Genomic DNA, 16,074 nt, shown 5'->3' with positions numbered 1-16,074 from the left:
TGAGCATAGTTGGTTTGTGCACTCTCTGTGTCTCCATCTCTCTCCACCTCTGTTTCTCTCTCTCTCTCTCTCTCTCTCTCTCTCTCTCTCTCTCTCTCTCTCTCTCTCTCTCTCTCTCACACACACACACACACACACACACACACACACACACATTGATGCTTGATTTCCTGTGCTTTGCTGAGAGTGCATGAAGTTGTCTTCTCCATGATGACACTCATTACTAACCTTTGGAGGGCACTGCCTGGGAACCCTGAGTCAAAGGGTTTGTTGTGTTTCCTTTAAGTTACCCTTCTAAGGAGACCTAAAAGTGTATCCTCTTGAGGCTGGAACCTCAGATACATAGATGTTCTCTGGCTGCCAGGTGTCACAGAGAGGCAGAAGGCTGAAGGCGGGCCAGCCTGCCTTCTCTGTGAGTGGGCTGTCACCTGCTGGTCAGGAATATGTGTCTGTAAGAGCCCTGCTTGCCCCCAATCACAGCTGCCTTGGTAATGCCACTCCCTAGACTACTGCTGCCACCCCAAAACTTTTTCAAAGGTTTTCAGTGATTGAGCAGTAATCAGTCCCCTTGAGTCATGCTTGCCATTTTCAGTTGGCTAGGATTAGAGTGGGTGAAATTTAATTTTAAAATTACACTTCAGCATGATATGAAACAACAGCCAGGGAAGTCTGTGGTTAAGGCTAACGGAGGGTGTCATGCTCATTTGTCATAGAAATAATGACATTTTGAAGTCCTTGTACTCTGATGTACGTGTGAAACACAGTAGTGTAAAGAACTGAGCTAATGCTAGTTTATGTTTGATCGTTGTTTCCTGAGTTTCTGCTCCTCTAACAAGGTAACCCTGTAGGACAGTGTCTCACTTGTTTCTGGAATGGCCCTCAGCAGGACTGTCCATTCTCCCCACTCTCCACGCACAGCCTAGGGTCCACTCTGCTGCCATGCCACAACTTAGTCAGGTTTTTCCCAGATGTCATTATCCCTTTGATTTCTGGTCTCTGGGAGGTTTCAGCTGCTTAGACCTTGTTGATCTTAGACCCGAGTCTCCAGGCCCCACATGGTACCTGACTGCTAACAATCATCTAGTGGGATAAGTCAGCAGTAGCATAGCCTTGTGAAGCCAAGAGCCACTGGGGTGGTGAAAATCCCTTTGTGCTCTTGTGCTTTCAACTTGACTCTTGAGTGTCCTTTATGAACAGCACCCCTGTTTGCTCACATGGGGTCCCTTTGGTAGTGCTCTCGGTGCAGCTGCCTTGCTCTTAATCATTCAGGGAGTGTGCAAGAATGGAGCCTCTTGTGTTAAATCCAGGTGTGAAGTATCTCACACTTCAGCAGTTCTGCCTTCTAGTGCATGAACACACAAGTGGCCTGGTGTTGGGCAGTCTGCAGCAGCTAGAACTTAGCTTCATTTTATTTAGGCTCTTGTTCTCATAGAAATGCGTGTCTAGGCTCACTGCCCACCCTTCTCACATGACCCCAGGACATAGGTAGTCTCCAGCTCTCTACCGCTAGAAGCCCTTGCTCTCATCTCCAGCCCTCTCCTGCTTTGTTCTCATCTACTTTGAAGAGGTTCCTGACATCTTGGGCAGCCTCTCACCGTCCAGCGTTGCACAGACCCTGCCGTTCTCGCACAGATGCATGTCATCCCTTTTGACCAGCTCTTTCCTCTGCTTGCACTTAACATACAATGTCTAGACCTCTCCAGTTAGCTGATTCTTTTTATTTGTTTACAAAGAATAGCTACCATAGAAGCAATCTCCTCTGTTGCCCAAAGTCCTGCATCATTCCGTTCTGTCTCCCGGCGGGTGGCTGGAGATGAGAGGCAGCCATAGGAAGCAATGGCCAGCGGTAAGCATGATGTCTACACGGTTTCCCATCACGGCTGTGTAGACCATCCGCGGCTTAAGAGGCCTGCATCCCGCTTCTGATGATGTGTGAGAGCCTCACACTGTCCCACCACTGTGCTTAACCCTTCGTGTGAGCATCATCCGTCCACACTGCCAAATGTTCTTAATTAATGAAAATAACTCCATGTTCCCTGTTGCTACTTACCCCTTATCTCCCCACACCCACCCATGCCAGCTTGCTTCTCAGTATGCCACTGAGTTTGCAGCTCCTCATGAAAAAGGCAAGCTAACATCTATCCCAAGATCTTCAGTGCCCCCAACCATTTTGCCAGACATTTCTACAAATACAGAGAACATTCCAAAATGAGGGTATGTGTTATAGTACACTAAGTAATCATAAGTGAGTGGCCTAAGGCCATGCAGCTGGTGAGCAGGCCCAGGTCCCATATGCCTCATAGTATCTAAATCCAGGAAACTTCACTGATTTCTGTCCTTGTTTTAATACATTTTCTAAATGTCAGTAATTCCTGCACTTTTTAGAAGTTGAGAACATATTTTAGTATTGTCTTAGACATAATAGCCATTTCTAAATCCTTGCCACCTTACAGAATTCACTGTTCTCTCTCTCTCTCTCTCTCTCTCTCTCTCTCTCTCTCTCTCTCTCTCTCTCTCTTTCTCTCTCTCTCTCTCTCTCTCTCTCTCTCTCACACACACACACACACACACACACACACACACACACACTTAAACTTTTTGTTTTGAATTCTGACCAAGTCTTGCATGCTTTGTAAAGTGGGGTTCCTCTCAAAGCTCTAACAAATCTTGAGGATTTGATGATTGGTAGATCTGACAGGAATCCCAAGGAGATGCCCAACAAATAAGCAGTTTAGGAGTTGTGGTGATTACAGTTTTGGTCAGAAGTAACATTCTCTCTCTGGCAGAACAAAAATGAGAGCCATTTCAGTCTATTAGAAAGACCACACACACACACTCGAGTCTTTTAGAAGTACTTGTTCCCAACTTGACAGAATATAAATGTTGAGAATGAGTGCTGTGCTGGCATCTGGGCCTCTGTTTATTAGGAATATGATAGATTATCTCCCTCTGTGTGCATTAGCAGAGCCGAGACAAATGGACTGCTGCACATGTGCCCAGCTATCCAGAGCCAAGATCCAGTGTGGGTGCTGCTTGACAGCAGAAGTAGTGGCAAAGGAAGTTACATCCGGCCTGAAAGAGTCACATTCACCCCTTGATTCTGTTTCCTTAAATACTGTCTTGGCTCCTTAAGAATTTTTTTTCTTACACTGAAGAAAAGGAAATGTCCGTTTCCGCATTTCTTACTTTTACAGCTTTAAGGACTTTCTCTCTTCCTAGAATAGCTGTTGGATGAGTCAGATGCGCTGCGTGCTGCCCATGGGAACCTAACAGGCGTCAGAGAGGTCTTCCTTCAGCAGCACACATTGTCTTTCTTTTGTTAATTAAAATTTGTTTCATGAAATACTTTCTGATCTTGATTTTTCCCTCCCCCAACTCGTTCTAAATCCTCCCCTCTTCCTTGCACACCCAATTTTATGTTCTTTCTCTATTTGAAAACAAACTGTTTTTAAAAAAGTAAAACAAACAAAAGATTAATAAGATGGAAAATCAAAACAAAGCAAAATGAAAAAATCCACATAAAAACTATTCCTGGGCATGGAATAGTTCGGGCCTTCCCCGAAGTGTAGCTGATAGACCCATGACACTCCGTTGAAGAAAACATTTTCGCTTTACCAGCAAGTATCGATGCAAAGAGCTTCTTGGTTAGGGTGGGGCCCCTTCTAACTGGAACCTATGCAGGTCTGGATCACTCTGCCACAGTCTCTGTGAGTTCATATGTACATCAGTCCTGTTGTGTCTGAAAAGTACTGTTTCCCTGTAGTGTGCTTCAGCTCTGGCTCTTTCGATCTTTCTTCCTCTTCTGTAGAGATGCTTGAGCCTTGACGGGAAGGGTTTGATGAAGACACCTCACTTAGGACTGAGTGAGGAGCAGCTGTGTCCGAGGCCCAGGCGCTGTGCTCTGGACCTCACGATATTCTCACGAGTCCAGGTTACAGCTGAAGAAGTTGAGGCCTCAAAGAATTCTGCTGATGTTATGCAACTAGTCAAGTCACTAGGCTGAAGTTGTGAGCGAGCATACTCATCCTTAGCCTTTCCTTTTCCATTCCTCACTGTGCCTCTCAGAAGTTAGGAAATTTAAAGGAAATAGTGCCTGGGCTGTCACCTTTGCCCTCTGCTGTACATTTAAAGTAGAGTAACTCCCGCATTCATCGCCTGTGTTTATCAAGTGCTAGAAGAGCCTATCTCAGGAGTGAGCTTGAGTGTGAATCCCGGGGACTTCACACATTCTATCAAATTTACCTTCAATCCACTATATAAAGCAAGTATATTAAAGTAAGAAGTATTGTCTCCTATTTTGAAGATACTGACATTGAGCCGTTAAGCAGTTATTCCTCGTTTTTTCAAGAAGGCTGGGTTTGTACCAGCTAGAAAGTCCCATTTGCTTTTGGGCCACTTGATAGCCATCTAGAATATAGGTGTTAATTCAGCATGTAGCCCATCAGGGACGTTCATGGTCCCACAGATGCAAACCACGCTCAGGTCTCTGGGGCACTGTCTGTACAGAAGGGCCTCCTGACTTCTGGAGAATATGGAAGCAGAAGGATCTAAACGTTGCCTGGGACTCTGATTTAGGAGCCTCCGTTCTCCACGCTCCATGTTCGTCTTACCCATGGCAGCAGCACACTGCGTCCTCAGCACAGCATGGCCTTTCCATTGCTTCCCAGCTTCCCCGCCTGCAGTAACTGTTCCCCTCACCAAGTCAAGGCATGCAGCTCCCGGCCACTGCCTTGGCTTTTATTTCCAAGCTGGTACTAGGTGCCAAGGACTCTAAAACTTAAGTAAATCCACTCTTCTTAGGCCATTTAGAGATTGCCTTTGGAGTCTTCCTGTGTCATACCCACCTGCTCTGATCCTAATCCCCAAGTCACTTATTTATGTGGCCTTACTAGATGAGTGCAGTATTCTCAGGGAACAACATATGACAGGTGACATTTTCTTGCTTTACTTTATGATTCTCTGCCCTCTTCCTTATCTCCCCAGTGCCTGCTTACCAAAAACTCTGCACAGTTGATTTGTTGCTAACTCAGAAAAGGACAAAGATGCAGGTCATTCTACTGCCTTCAGAGAGAGAAGGAACTAGGAAATACAGTCAAAACGTAACTTATTGGAATGAACCTCTGTGTATTAGTGAAGAAATTACTATTCCCATTATTCACTTTCTACTTAAAAGATATTTATGAGGTTTTTGTAGTGTACACAAACGTTTACACCTTCCTCCCTGGGTGCATTAAGGAACTGATGTACAGAAAAGGTGGAAAGGATTCACCCCGCAGCAGTCAAGTGTGGGAAAGGAGCATGCACAGAAATAGAACGACGGAAGTGCACGGCTCAGGGAAGGCAGTGAGAAAGATGTCAGGGTGGACTCACGTTGTTATTCCTTTGAGAGGGGTGAGTGGATTTGACGGATGGAGGAAGAGGAACGGTGCTCTAGGCAGTAGGAACGCTGGTCTCTGATAAGCACAAGTGACATATTGGCTATAGAATATAATAGAGTTTGAAGTTAACTTTAGAGAGATACTCGAGTAAGAATGGGAAATACAGAAGGCAGAGGGGGTTTGAAGGCTTGGGACTGAGTATCAGCTGTATCGTTTTGAGAGACACTGGAAGGATGCTGTGGGAATTAATGTTGTGTGACTTCGGTCATTCTTGATGATCACAAAAAAGTGATTGTTGCAGGCTGAAATTCCAGAATATTTGAGATGCTCATCACAGAAAAATGTAATTTGAAAAGATTCCCAAAGTGGAGTGATGGTGCCAAGCTGAAATAGCCTGTATTTCATTCTAGCTATAAACAGAGAAAGGAGACATCATGGGCTTTGTGATACGGAGAGTGATTCTGATGGGTCCCACCGTTAGGCCGAGGGACAAAGAAATTTGGATGTGCTGCTCTGTGGGGTGAGGAAAACAGACTCAAGTTCAGCTCTGGCCTCCAGGGTGAGGATCTTGTGAAGAAGAGACCGGTAGATTCAGCATCTTCAGGCCGTTTATACCCACTGGACATCAGTACACATTAGTCTGGTTCTTTCTGACAGATGTGGTGATGTTGGAGGTAGACATGGATGAAGAGGAACGGAGTAGCAACTGTGTTCAATGCAGCCTATTTCTGTGCTTACTGGGGTGTTGGCCTGAGCGAATACTCTTGGCTAGTTCTTTTTGCAGCAGTTGTCTGAAAAGATTTTAATTAAACCTCATGCACCGATGTGTATCTCTCTGCAGATCCATACTTTCAGAATATATTTCATGTTTTACATAAGACATTGAGCCTAAGTAGTGAATTAGATTCTGTCATCTTGGGAATGTGAGACCTTTGTGAATTTATTATTTTCTGTCTTCAGCTTAAAATAGTTAATAGCACCTAACTTTTTTTTTTTTTTGTAATGTTCTGGGAATGGAACCCAGGGCCTTGCACATGCCATGTAAGTGATCTACTACTGAGCTACATCCCCAACACGTACAAGTACTGTAATCACAAGTGCCTAACAGAGAGAAAAATTATGGAACTGGATAGCCAATGTGATTGTTTATTTCCTCATAAAGTATACCACTCACAAAACATCCTTATCATGTACTATATCACACCAACATAAGTAGTAATGTAAAGAGAATGATATAAAAAATAAATATAAATCAGGTTCCAATAGCTTCTTCCCATACTGCATGGGCCATCTGGACCAGAACCTTAGAAAGTGTTCCAGCCTCATGTTCTGTGGTATGAGATGTTGACGAAGCCCTATGCATTAGTGTTTCCTGCTGTGCATGTCCACACATTGGGGGGTGTTGAAGGTCTTCATGGGGGTATTTAAGAGTTTATGTTTAATGCGTATGTTAAGGATCCCTTCAAATATCCACTTAAATGGGGGCTAGTTAGGGTCTCTTTCTTTGGATGACAAGCTGTTTATGCTGCTCCTCAAACAGATGGTTGTACACCAGCAAATGTTACTGGCGACATATCTTAAAATCGACAGTCCCTAACCCAGCAAAATATGTATATAAGCTAAACTTGTGGGAAGCACTTCATTGAAAATTGTTTATTTGTAAGTACAGTCCATCTCATGGCATGTTTATGGTGTTTAGGTTGCACTTAATCATTTTACAGCCCAGGAAAGATGGATCTGTGTCAGCAGAGCCATTCAGAGAGAGAGGAGCAATGAATGTGCACCTCGGAAGTCTGCCTTGCCTTGTCAGCACTAAGGAAGTGATTGACTGCTTTTGTCTGACTATCTGTTCTGCTCATCTGCTGTCCCTCCCCTCATGATCAAACTCCTGTGCTATGCCCAGTTTTAATTTAGAGCTAATTTGGACATCAGGTTGTATTTTGCATTTCTGTACTTTTTCCCTAAACTTTGCATGAGATAGCCTCCAGCCCTCAGCGTAGTGTCTTTCCATCAGAGAGAAGGCTTTGACTGTTCCAGCAGAGATGTCACTCAATGCCATACAGCGTTACCCAGGGCCTTCCTTTTTTCTCAAATTGCTAATGAGTGTCATTCCACATCATCGTTGTCTCCACCTTGTTTACATGTCTCTAGACAAAGCAAGGCTTAAATAGATGAGATGGGGAACAGGACCCTTTCCTGTCCTTGTCTGTAACCTCCACTCAAATAAAAATAACATGGAATTTGTAAAGAAATTTAAAATCTCTATATGCCTCCCTATCAACTTGTGTTAGAACGCTACAGAAAATGCACCATATTTTCAGTGTAGTTATTATAAAAGGGCCTGCTATTGTGATTATCCAGAGAAATCTGCGTGAGCTCCAGTCATCAGAGCAGGGCAACTGCAGCCCGTGGTGTCCCCGGTCTCTCTTCCCACTACTCTGCAGGGCCAGAGAGCTCAGCCAGTTTGAAAGTCTGTTGCTCAGAATGTGCCAATAATGATTTTTACTGTTAACTCCTCCCTCCACTGCCACCCATTGTGTTACTGTTGACTGTGAGGGTGTGTTGTGCATGCAGAGCAAGCTCTCCATTCCTGCTGAATCTGAGCTCTAGTAACATTTCTGCTGTGAGAAGGGTCTTGGACTCACCGGATAACACGCACGCAGACAGATCCCTCTGGTACCTCTATGACCTCATTAAGCCCAGTGTGACTATGAAGACAGCTAAGCATGGTCCTTGCCACACTAGCCCAGCTCCCCCCCCCCACTGTGGGAACACACTGCCACCATTATAAGCACTAAGGTCTAACTCCAGAAAAGCAAAGAGTGTGTAACTGAATGTGTTGGAGTGTAACCTTAGGAAAGTACTTAGAGCTTCCTCTTGTCCTTCCCCTGTCCTCTGCCCAGCAACACTGTGGCTGTCACAGTACTGATTGTATGCAGTTAGACGGGTTGGGATCCTTTAGGAAGGCACTATCCCAGGACTGCTGTGAGAGGGAGAGTGACCCCCAAAGTCATGCTCTGACATTCCTCTCACCCCAGAGCTCAAGCAGTGGTTAGGTGTTAAGCTGTGAAAGCCACAGAAGAAGACAAGTACAGGCCAACGAACCTTAGGCTCAGTGCCCAGTTCCCCTCACCCTAATCTTATGTGATCTTTTTAATGGACTTTTCTCCCTGGAGAAATTTCAGTATATATATTGAGGATAAGGGGATATTAAGACAAGTGTGTCTTGGGCCTTGGTCTACCCGCTGGTCTTCAGGATGCCTTCTATTTGTCACATGCTCTTCTAACCCATAGAGGAAAAGAATAGCTTTCCTGGAACTCACATTTTATCGGGGAAGAAAAACCAAAACTAATTATATGCCATATTTGTTTGTTTTGCTAATTACAAAAAAAAAAGGAAACTGTGTCAAGGGAGGGGATGCAGTGTTAAGGTGTGGCAGGCATCACTGACAGTGTGGATGCAGCGTTAGGGTGTGGCAGGCATCACTGACAGTGTGGATGCAGCGTTAGGATGTGGCAGGCATCACTGACAGTGTGGATGCAGCGTTAGGGTGTGGCAGGCATCACTGACAGTGTGGATGCAGCGTTAGGATATGGCAGGCATCACTGACAGTGTGGCTTTTGAGCAGACTTGAAGGAAACAAGGTAATTAACTATTCACATGGGTGTTTGGAGAGCAAACATTTCTAAAAGAGAACAAAGCATACACTCCCTGGGGCCACACCTGCAGGATACAGGTCACACATGGTCTGCTCTGGGTCCTTGAGGCCACACCTGCAGGGTACAGGTCTTATATGGTCTGCTCTGGGTCCCTAGGGCCACACCTGCTATTTTCCAGATAAGTCTGGAGTCAGGAGATGGTTTTTGATGAGCTCAAGGAGAAGACAGCGCAGACCAGGGAAAGAACTCAAGCTTGTACCTCACTGCAGTGGGATGTCTTGAGCCAGTGTTATATTATGCAAAGAAACAGCCTCACCTGAATGTGTTTGAACAAGACTACTTTGATAAAAGAATGAAGGAAACAAAGAGAAAGGAGACAATTAGAATCGAGTGACCAACATTAAAATTTGTTAAAAAAAAACAAAAAAACAGACAGAGATGGTGGACCTGGTGAGGACTGACCAGATTCATATTCTGAATAATTAAAATAAGAGTCTGTTGATTGATTGCATGTAAGGTGTAAGAAAAAGGAACACTAAAGATGGCACCACAGTTTAGGATTGAATGAGCAGAATGACAGTAGCTGATGTGGGGGAAAGGATGAGATTTGATTACCATTAATTTTAGTAACTGTGCCCTGTTGAGCTTGAGTTGCATTTTGGACATCCATGTAAGCAGTAGGGTATATGAGTCTAGGTTTAGCAGGAGATCAGCATCCAGGGAGTCCTAGCATGTACATCTGAGCAATGAGATCACTAAAGGAGAGAGTGCAGGTTAAAAAATAAAATATGTCCAAGGATGAAATCCTGGTGTATTTGATGTTTAGAGGTCAAGGAGATGAGAAATCTCTGCAAGAAAAGTACAAAGATAAAGGAATTGCAGTCTGGAAGCCAAGTAAAGATTTGAGCAGCGAGCCAGCTCCACTTGGTTCCTTCCCAGAGGTGAAGTGAGACCATGGTCAAGAATTAAGTCATGGGCTTAGCAATATGGAGGTGGTGATGACCTTGGTGGAATGCTATTTTAGTGTGGATTCAGGAGAAAACAAGAAGAAATAAGTTGATGATATTGTAAGTAGGCCTAAGAATTTTGTTTTAATGTAAGAGAGAGTGTAGAGGGCTAGCTGGAAAGGAAATGGGGGTATAAAATGGGAGTTTAGGATGTCAGAGTGACAATCTGCTTAGATGATTGTGAGGATGGTGTGACAGGAAATAAACTGGTGTGTTAGAGGGGAGGAGTAGCATGGTTTGGGGAAACAAAGTATATTGCTGTTGCAGGATATTTGATCCCATTGTGAACTCCAAGACTGTGAACTGTAAAAACCTGTTTCTTGTTTGGTGTGGCTCAGCACACACCTTCAATCCAAGAGCTTTCTGTACACAGAATTTAGTAAAGTTAACCCTAGGTCAAAAGGTGGAGCAAGCTGACAGGGATTAAGTAGAAAGGAGAGACTTGAAAGAAGAGTATTTAAGATAGTGTGGAGAAGGAAAAAGGACTTCCTGGCTTTTACCTTTTGGCTTTTCCCTGAGCTGAGCAAGGTCAGCTGGGTGCTTTCTCTGCCTCTCTGAGCTAGCAAGTTTTCACCCTAGCATCTGTATCCTGAGTCTTTATTGGTAAAATCAACGATTGGGATTTTGTTTTTTAAGACAATAGGCTGCAGCTTGGTACTCTAGAGAGTTGGTCTGAGCTGGAGCTCTGGAACGTTTGCTGCCTAGGTGAGGCCCAGGGCACAGTGCAAATGATCAGCCCCTGTCAAGAGGGTCAGTGCTGTGCTCTGGTGGTTTCTACTTGCACGGGCTCTTAGGGGTGTGATTCAGCAGCAGGAGTCACCTTCAGACATAACAGAGGTGACAGGTGTCCCTACTGGAGGCTGAAGTGATGGATGTTCCTGCTGCACTCTGAAGTCCTATGAAATCTTGTAGGTGCTCCACTATTGCTCTAAGAGGTCTGGTGGAAAGGTTCCCCATGAAGGAGGCCTTGGAGTCTGAGTTATAGACAAAACTTCAGCTTCCCTCAGTGATCTTCTAATGCCACAGAGCAGTGCCTCACCTCGCCTCTGAGACTTCCATCTTCCTACCTCCACAGCACAGATGTCATTCCAGTAATGCTCTGGCTCTGCTGGCGTCATGCACCACCAGGCAGGTGGGAAGATGAAAGGCCTCCTCCACGCTCTCCTCCCATTCTCTCTTGGGTGCCTAGTTCCTGTCCACCCAAGGCATGCATCCCCTGTTCTGCTCCACTGCTTGTGTCAGCCTTCCCCTGTACATCAGCCCTGACTCTGCTGAGGTCGGATCTGAAGAGTAAAACCTACCAGCCCGGCTGCCAGGAGCAGTGGTCCCCAGCTTGAGTGCTTGGCACATCATACCAAGCCTCAGGCACACCACAGCTGCAAAGCACCTGCATCTGTACCTCCTTATCAACTATTTATTTCTTACAGAAATATCTGTTTTCAAAGAAACTAATGAGAAGAAACCTGCCATTATTAAAATGTTAATGAAAAAGCAAATACAGAAGCATAATAATAAAAATGTGCATCATTGCACATGCCCTGGAACGGCATATTTGCCAATCTAGAAGTGAGTGAGTCAGACAATCCTGGGATTCAAAACACTCTTACTCCGGAAGCTCCCTAACTGGGCATTCTTTCTCTGTGGCTTCTCTTCTACCGGTGCCCTGTGGTCTACCACACATCTGCCTACTCACACTCCCCCAGGCAGCGGGTACCAGGTACAGATTTAGATCATTTCTAGAAGCAGAAGTAAAGTGCTAGCAAGCCCCAGCACCTTGTTCAGATGTGGGGATGTTAAAAGAAGGACAGCCGAGGGAGACTGCCCCACCTCTGGTTGGCTGGGTGTGTTGGGTGTGGTTTAGGGTCTTTAGATGGGGAGAATGTCAAGTTGAATTGGAAATGCCTGAGGAACATCCAGAGAAAGCTGTCCCTATGCCGGGTTCACGGAGCTCAGGACAAAAGTAGAGCTGAGAAGAAGCAAGGTCAGTGGTGGGGCTCAGGTGTGCCTGTGGCGCTGCCAAGGATCACCAGCTCCTGGTGGCTGTGACGTGCTGTGGCATTTGCTTTTACTCCAGGAAACCAGGAAGAGTCTGTGGCAGACATTCTCCCTAGAAATGCAAAATCCACTGTTGTGTATTTAAGGTAGTGACCACAAGCACAATGGAATAGTTTCCTTAATTTCTTTGTCCCTTTTTTTTCTTTTCTTCCCTCTTACTCTCATTCTCTTGTCTTTCTCTCCTGTCCACTGTGGTGACCTTTAGTGAACCACACTAGACATTTTACAGGGGACACATAGCTATAAGTAAAGGAATATCCACTGGGATTCTACCAGCTAGGAGAGTTAAGCAATACTTATTTCTCCTGGTCTGTGTGTGTGTGTGTGTGTGTGTGTTGTGTGTGTGTGTGTGTGTGTGTGTGTGTGTGTGTGTGTGAGAGAGAGAGAGAGAGAGAGAGAGAAAGAGAGAGAGAGAGGGAGAGAGGAGAGAACGGTGGGGAGAAGAGAGAAGGAGAGGGCAAAGTGGCCATATGTGTTCATTGGCATGCATGTAAAGCTAAAGGACTGTTAGGAGTCGGATCTCTTCTTCCCCTGTGTGGGTCGTAGCAATAGAACTCAGGTCTTCAGACTTCAGGGCAGGCACCTTTGCCTCTGAGCTGTCTCATCCATCCTCTAAAGAGGTATTCTTCTGCCCCTAGCTTTACATAGGTGTCACTTATAATAATGCATATAAGACATGGCAGCAAAAGATGCATGTTTACTAGGGCACAGTTACTATTTATAAGTTGTATTTATGCAGCCAGATTAATTTTTTCAATTGCGCAGACATTTTACATGCTAATCACTTTTAATTTAATTTTTAAATTATGTTTTTAAAAGTTTAGTTACTTTTTCCTTGTAATTAATGCTGACTCATTTTTGCTTTCTTGCTAATAGATTTCTGTCCTAGATGAGACATGGACTGTATTCAGGCGTTACAGTCGTTTTCGAGAAATGCATAAAACATTGAAGCTAAAGTATGCAGAGGTGAGTTATGAAACCATTATTGCCAGTTACGAGCACTCATTTTGTAAAGTAAGTTAGCTGATTGCATAAGCAGCGCCCTCCCTCTCCTGCTTTGCCAACAGCAGCGCCTACCTACAAATTTTACTTCAGTTACTCATCTGTCAAAGTTACTGTCTTTATTCTGTCCCTGTTCCATTCTTATTGTATAAAATTGAAAGATTTTCTGAGCACAGATTTGGAAAATAATAAACTTAACTCCATCCTTTACATAAATTTATGGTTAATTTGAGATGTTCTAATCAATTTATAACCTTTAAACAATAAGATCTTTCAAAATGAGTCAGGTGTGGTAGCCCATGCTTTTAATCTCAGTACTCAGGAGTGAAAATAAGGTGCATCTCTGGGGTTCAAGGCCAGCCTTGTCTACTTAGTGAGCTCCAGGGCTGCTGTTTCTGATGAAGACTCCGTTTTTGTTTAGGTCGCTACTTAATGAGAACCCAAGTCATGAGACTTACCTTCCCATCAAACAATGGAGAGGTGGGTGGGAAGGAAGCAGGAAAGTACTGTAGAGGTTGAATACCCAGAGTATTTTGCTACATTAATAATCTCATTCTTTTGGGAAAATACTGGATTTTAAAATGTTTAAGTAAAGGAAAGTGTCGCTAATCTGAATTGCATTTCTAGGTTTTCACAATGATTTTGCTTCAGCCGGAAGAAGCTGTGTGGAGCTTGCTCTCTGTAGGGATTTAGGGCTGGACTGGCTGCGGACCAGTCATCAGTAGTCACTTTCCACTCCGTGTATTTCCACTACGTCCTTTCCCACCACTGTCTATAAAATGGAAGTCTGTGATCAAACTCTCTTTAGAAAGAAATTCTACTCTAGTTTGGCTCATATGAATAAGCCAATGTTTCTTTAATATTGCCATAGCTTTTGCCTTCTCTTAATGATATAAAATGAAAGGAAGCTTTTTTTTTTTAAATAAAATGATTGCTTGATTTGAAGAGTCAAGGTAACCCAGATGACATCAAGCCATCTTCAAAGTTCTGTCACTCAGCTGTCATACTAGTTATCTGTCAAGAGATCAGAGAAGCTTCTAGTGTGCACTGTATAGTTCAGGATTCTCAAAATGTCATGTTCCAGAAGTAACCATATCAATTCAAGTCATGAAGTTTGCTTCTGATGAAGTTTACCTTCATGTCCAAAATTAATATTGACAATAAAAATGAGCATCGTCGTACACATGCTAAATACACAAAGCAGCTTGATTTTAAAATAAACGCTGCAACTCGTTAGCTTCCTGGTTATGAGTTACTACATCAGTTCTTTAATAATAAGTCATTTTATGTATTGTATTGAGGTCACTAAAGACTTAGAGTAGTCAATAGAATAAGCACTGTATTTGAAACAAAAAGATGTGAACTGCATGCACATATGCGGGTCACATGTGTGCATCAGTTATTCCATGATTATTTTTCAATTCTTTAATTAATTAATTATTTAGTTGAATTCATCCTGTATATTCACGTTCCTCCAGCTTCTAATGGTGCTATAGTGGACAAGAGCAAATGTCTTTTTTCTTATGTATCTTAAATTCTTCGGGAGAGTGACTGCCTGTGAACAAGGACAGACAACAACTGATTGTCTTGAGGAAGGCTATGTTGCAGGTGTCATTCTCATTTCCCTGCCTCCTATGAAAATACCAATGAATGGTGGTGGGGACAGAAGGTGCTTGGCACATTGATGAAATGACGTCTCAGGTTTGGGATCTTTGGCCAGATGGAATTCCAGTTCAAGTCAGTGGAGAGAGAGTAAGGAAGTTTAAAAAGGGACCAGTGCACATCTCTGTTGGTGTTGTTTTATTTTAAAGAAAACTCCACAACAGAGGCCATCTGCGAAGACACAGTAAAAGAAAGGTTACCTGGGCTTGGCATGATAGAAGCTTGTAGATCAGGGGTTGCCTGGCACCAGGAAGATGATTTGAGCAGAGACTGACATATGTAAAATCTTCCGGTGCAGGGGATGTGTGCACAAACACGGTGACATCCGTTACCTTCACAAAAGGAAAAGCACACTGGCTTTACGAGCTCATTAGCCTCTTTATTCACAGGTCTGTAGTTAGCAACTCTACTGTGATCAGCCGTGAATAATAGTAACATTCTGCTGTCCCGTGAATGAGAAAGCGCTAACAGTAAGCAAACCCCTTAGGCATGGTCTGCTAAGAAGTTCCACAGAGTAAATAAAACAGGACACTGGTGCTGAGGCCTAAAATCTAGACAGTTGGCTAGTTCTTACCCAGCAAGGCCGAATAATATGAAGAAGCCACGCATGAACATCTAGAGCTGAGCACCTCTTCCGCCATGGACAGCAGCAGACACGAAGGCGCTGGGGTGGGACCGAGTTGGATGTGATGCAAGGATAAAGGGTGTATGATAAATGTCACACGTGGTCAGAGTGAGGACAGAGGTCAACATCCTCATGGTCACTTAGGGCACAGAGCTGTATTCTTGGTTTGTGAGAAGCCATGGGTGAGTGAAACAAGGTAGCACTCATGTGGAGAATGGATTGTAGGATGGCAGAGAACTCAAATCCAGAGTTATACTTGATAGATTAAATTTGAAGAGGTTCGTAAACACTCAGCTGGAAATGTCAAGAAAGGCGGAGGGTGAGTCTGCAGTTTGTACAGGAAGCTGTATGAACTTCTCCTAAAGGAAAAGCCCGTGTTGAGATGAGCAGTAGTGAGGCATCTCTTGTACTTCTGTTCCGATTGCTCGCTACAGCTCAGCACTCAGACCATCATATTCACGACTTGCCTCACAGAGGTCCCTTCCTAAACACAGCCTCAGGATTGAAATGGTAACCAAGAATGGAAATTGCTTTTCCATGTTGAGTTGAATTTTGTGTCCTATAATTACTTTATCCTGAGGACGAAGGTACATTAGTTATGAAGGAGGACCCTCAAACGCATGTGTGAATGCATTTCACAGAGAACAGATGACAGACAGGAGCAGTGGTCTGAAACTAGCAAACA

General features: G+C 44.0%; 1 protein-coding gene across 6 annotated transcripts in view; it reads left to right on the top strand.

Moving 5' to 3' along the window:
- Positions 1-16,074, top strand: part of Kif16b (kinesin family member 16B) — a 270,389-nt gene that overhangs the window by 199,031 nt on the left and 55,284 nt on the right. For 4 of the 6 annotated variants that reach the window (XM_051144755.1, XM_051144752.1, XM_051144757.1 and 1 more), the window contains one exon: positions 12,977-13,066. The exons of the other annotated variants lie outside the window; for them this stretch is intronic. In XM_051144755.1, coding sequence (XP_051000712.1) covers positions 12,977-13,066 — 90 coding nt within the window. The remainder of the gene's footprint in view (positions 1-12,976; positions 13,067-16,074) is intronic. 6 annotated transcript variants of the gene reach the window in all.

Source organism: Acomys russatus, chromosome 4 (genome assembly GCF_903995435.1).
Source record: "Acomys russatus chromosome 4, mAcoRus1.1, whole genome shotgun sequence".
Lineage (NCBI taxonomy): Eukaryota > Metazoa > Chordata > Mammalia > Rodentia > Muridae > Acomys > Acomys russatus.
Note: the sequence above shows the minus strand (reverse complement) of the source record. Positions and strands in the feature narration are given on the sequence as shown.